This window comes from Vicia villosa, linkage group LG2 (genome assembly GCF_029867415.1).
Source record: "Vicia villosa cultivar HV-30 ecotype Madison, WI linkage group LG2, Vvil1.0, whole genome shotgun sequence".
NCBI classification, from domain to species: domain Eukaryota; kingdom Viridiplantae; phylum Streptophyta; class Magnoliopsida; order Fabales; family Fabaceae; genus Vicia; species Vicia villosa.
Genome location: NC_081181.1, coordinates 65172106 through 65175828, shown reverse-complemented (window position 1 = coordinate 65175828; position 3723 = coordinate 65172106). Strand labels below are relative to the sequence as shown.

Sequence of the window (3723 nt, the reverse complement as noted above, 5' to 3'; positions counted from 1 at the left end):
GAGATGACGTCCTGAAACATCATCATTTCATATGCCGTTCGGCGAGATGACCATCACGCTAGATGATGTTTAATGTCTTCTTCATGTACCGATTAGGGGCGAGCTGGTTGACCCCGATGTTGTCACCGATTATGATGCTATCCATCTAGCTGTTGAGTTGTTTGGTGTTTCACTGAGTGATGCAACTATGGAGGCTTCTTCTGTTAGGGGTCCTTACTATAAATTGGATTGGTTGAAGCAAATTTTTGAGCAACAAAGAGTGACAAATAACTTTGCGGGTGCTATGAGAGCCTACATGATGTTGCTATTAAGTTATACTATTCTTTCCGACAAGACTTTTACTCTTGTCAAGGCAAAATATCTACCACTTGTTACAGTGTTGGATTCATGAGTATTTTCCAACTGTTGGAAAGAGAGGTACTTCTGGATTATGTGGCATTGATAGTCCAATGGCTAGGGCGATGAAATGGGAATATAGGCAGGGGACGCAAAAAGTGGCTGACATCCGAGCTGTGTTAGATCAGTTGACTCCTCACGATATCGTCTGGCACCCTTTTGAGGATCATAGGGTGCATCGTCCTTTTGATGATATCTGTTTGTACCGGGGTGGTTTGAAGTGGTATGGTACTGTAGTTCTATATTTACCTGACAGATGCATGCGTCAGTTTGGATACAGACAGTACATACCGATTGCTCCTCCTAATGTAGACACACTTGATGTGGATGTTGAGTGGGCTGCATATATGCAGAGTGTGTTGCAGGTGATCCGATCCCACGATGATCCCCCAGTTGCGTTTGCCACCATACCATATGAGACAGACGATAATTATTTGGCATGGTATTATACGGTGTCACATCGTCATTTGAGAGCACCACGAGGTGATCAAGCGATGGAGGTAACAGTGCCTGTCTATGACGAAGGACGTCAGACCCGAGATTATCATATATATCTCACGAGCTTCATCATTACTTAAAGCTTCATCACGCTATTCCTGAAGACGAACAGTTTCTGGAGATATTTAGAGCACTCAGACTTGCATAGGGCGGACCATTACCTAGGGAAGGTCCAATTACTTATGACAATGAGTCTGATTGATGTCACATTTTATGTTTATATTTATGTTTTAGTTTGAGACTTATGTATTGTTATGAGACTTGTAGACGTATGTATTATTATAAGACTTATAGTTTGAGATTAACTATTTATGATCCATTTGTCAACATATTAAAATCCAATATCATAAAATCATACTAAATAGTACCAATGTTTTAATATCGTAAAATCAAACTAAATAGTGTCAATGTTGTAATATTATAAAATCAAACTAAGCTGACATATTTTGGCAGTATAGGCGTAAGCCGTTGCCAATGTTGTACCCGCCCGGCAAATCCTACCATCCAAGAAGTTGCATCTTTTGTGCGATATTTCCTCCAATCAGCTGTGACAGGTGGCAACGGGAATCCTTCATTCATGTTTACCTGCACATAAAATAAATAACCTCTTTGAAGATCTTTGCGAACTCGAATGTGCTTGTTCAACATACTCATATCCTGAAGGATCACGATAAACATCATATCCCACAGGTCTCTTCCCTTTCTTCTTAACCCCTCCTTTGGTTTTAATTTTTTCAGGCGGTGGACACATCTTTGTTGTAGTGGGATAAGAAATCTCACACACTCTGCTTTTTAATGCTCTTTTTCTGACAACATCTAGTGACCTCCACCTTTTCCAGATTTCATCGATTGCATTTTTCATGTCTACTTCTGATCCATCATCTGCATCTACATCTTGATTTCCTTCCATACTTAGTTTTCTCCAATGAATATGAATAGCCTCAATTGGTATCGCATCACCACTCAATGTATTTCTTCCAAACTCACAAGCACATGGTAACCCATATACTTTTCTATGAGTACATCCGCACTTTTGCGTATCGGTACCTACCATGTCAATCCTCAACCACTCTTCAGCAATCTGCCTCAATGCAGCTCTTGATAATGAACCACGCAAATTTGAATAAAAAGGACTAGTGTGTGTCATACCCTAAATTTGACCCCCCCTGAGATGTCACATCTCCAAACTTTTCATCAGAATCAAAACAGATAGTCAAAATAGTCACTTGTTCATCTGGTGCTTAATCGGGTATATTCAAGAACAGAAGAGCTCAGGCAAAGGATCAATCAATAAAAGGATAAGTCTCCAATACAATCATAGGACTCAAAAAGCTTCATTCTATCCACCTATGATTGATTAGACACCAATCATCAAGACTCAGGTCTGCTTAGTTCACCAATCTAGGGTTTTGAGCCCGTCAAGGACTGTAATCAGGGATCACCTTTGGGAAACCCTAAAAAGCTCCAGGGAATTTATCAATTGGTTCAAATATCTTCAATTGGTTCATATGGCATTATTCATTGGGCATTACACTTCAAATCAAGATCTACAGTCATCAACTTCATCTGGTCGACAATTAGGGTTTCTAACCTAATTCACATGGACAGTTGACTTCTAATCAGGACATGGATCCAAAACTCAAAACATGGTTCAAGAACTTCTATTACCTCAATATAATCCATTCACATTACTCATTTGAGGAGGAGATCTTGATTCCACACAAAAGTCCAAAATTTCACTTCATCTGAAAAAGTCAACTATACAAGATCACCTTTGACTTTTTGAGATTATTGGCCAAAATATGACTCTTAGGGATCAATATCATCAACATATGATCATTAAAGTCATTTGACCAAAGAAAATTAAGAAAATACATCAAGGACCAAAAAGTCGGGAATTAGGGTTTTTGAGGGCATTATGGGAACTCAAAATTTCACCTACACAACTCAAAAAACTTCCAACATGAAAGTTGTAGATCTTGCAAAATAAAACAACATCTTACAATGCAACTTTTTTCAATAAATCAATCATTTAAGAGATTTGGGATTTGGAAGCTTTAGGTCATAAAAACTTTGAAATTTTTCTAAGTGTTTTTAACCTAGTTTTCTTCCAACTTTGGGCTCCTTTTTCACAATTTTCCCAAATGATTCTGAAGAAACCCCAAACTAATGAATTGAAGTAGATATTTAGGGCTTTCCAAATTGTGCCCAACCTCCTCCAAATTCATTTTGAGCTAAGAGTTATGCTTGTTCAAAGTTGGCCTCATGAAGGAAAATTATAGGTCATGTATCATTTTGAAACTTTGCAATTTTGTGCATATGGCCTCACTAATGGATGCTACACGACCCATAACACATCTGCAAAGATACCATGCTTTCATTTTCACCATGGAATAAGGATTGAAGAAGATTCCCAAAACAAGAACATGTGATTTTGTAATCATTACATCTGTGAATTTATGGCAAATGATGATTCACCAATTGGAATCTTCTTCTAAGCCAATTGGAGCTCACTCTGCATCAGAAATGTTCCCTAAGATCACAAGAGATCAATGGATAGGGGACTAACCCGAAAATGCAATGATCACACTTTGATATTCTTTGAAATTTCTTCATGCTTAAGAAACCAAACTTACTTCACTAAGCAACCTCACTATATCCAATTGCTCTGCATCATTTGCCTATAAATACAAGTGCATTCCACAGTATTAAACACACCAAAGCAACTCAATTCCTGGCTTTCTCCTTCTCTCTCTCATGCTTATGGTTTTTCAAAGTTCTTTGGCAAGAAGAATCGATTTCTTCAAACCAGGGCTCTTTTTTGGGAGA

At 38.2% G+C, this 3723-nt stretch overlaps 1 protein-coding gene across 1 annotated transcript; it reads left to right on the top strand.

The window, feature by feature from the left end:
- Positions 1 to 449: 449 nt before the first annotated feature.
- On the top strand, positions 450 to 974 carry LOC131649255 (protein MAINTENANCE OF MERISTEMS-like). The gene has a single exon (XM_058919020.1). It carries the CDS (start codon positions 450 to 452, stop codon positions 972 to 974), a length of 525 nt encoding a protein of 174 aa, XP_058775003.1.
- Positions 975 to 3723: the final 2749 nt, after the last annotated feature.

Excerpts from the sequence above, each read along its gene's own strand:
- LOC131649255 (XM_058919020.1), top strand. The coding sequence starts at position 450 with ATGGCTAGGGCGATGAAATGGGAATATAGGCAGGGGACGCAAAAAGTG.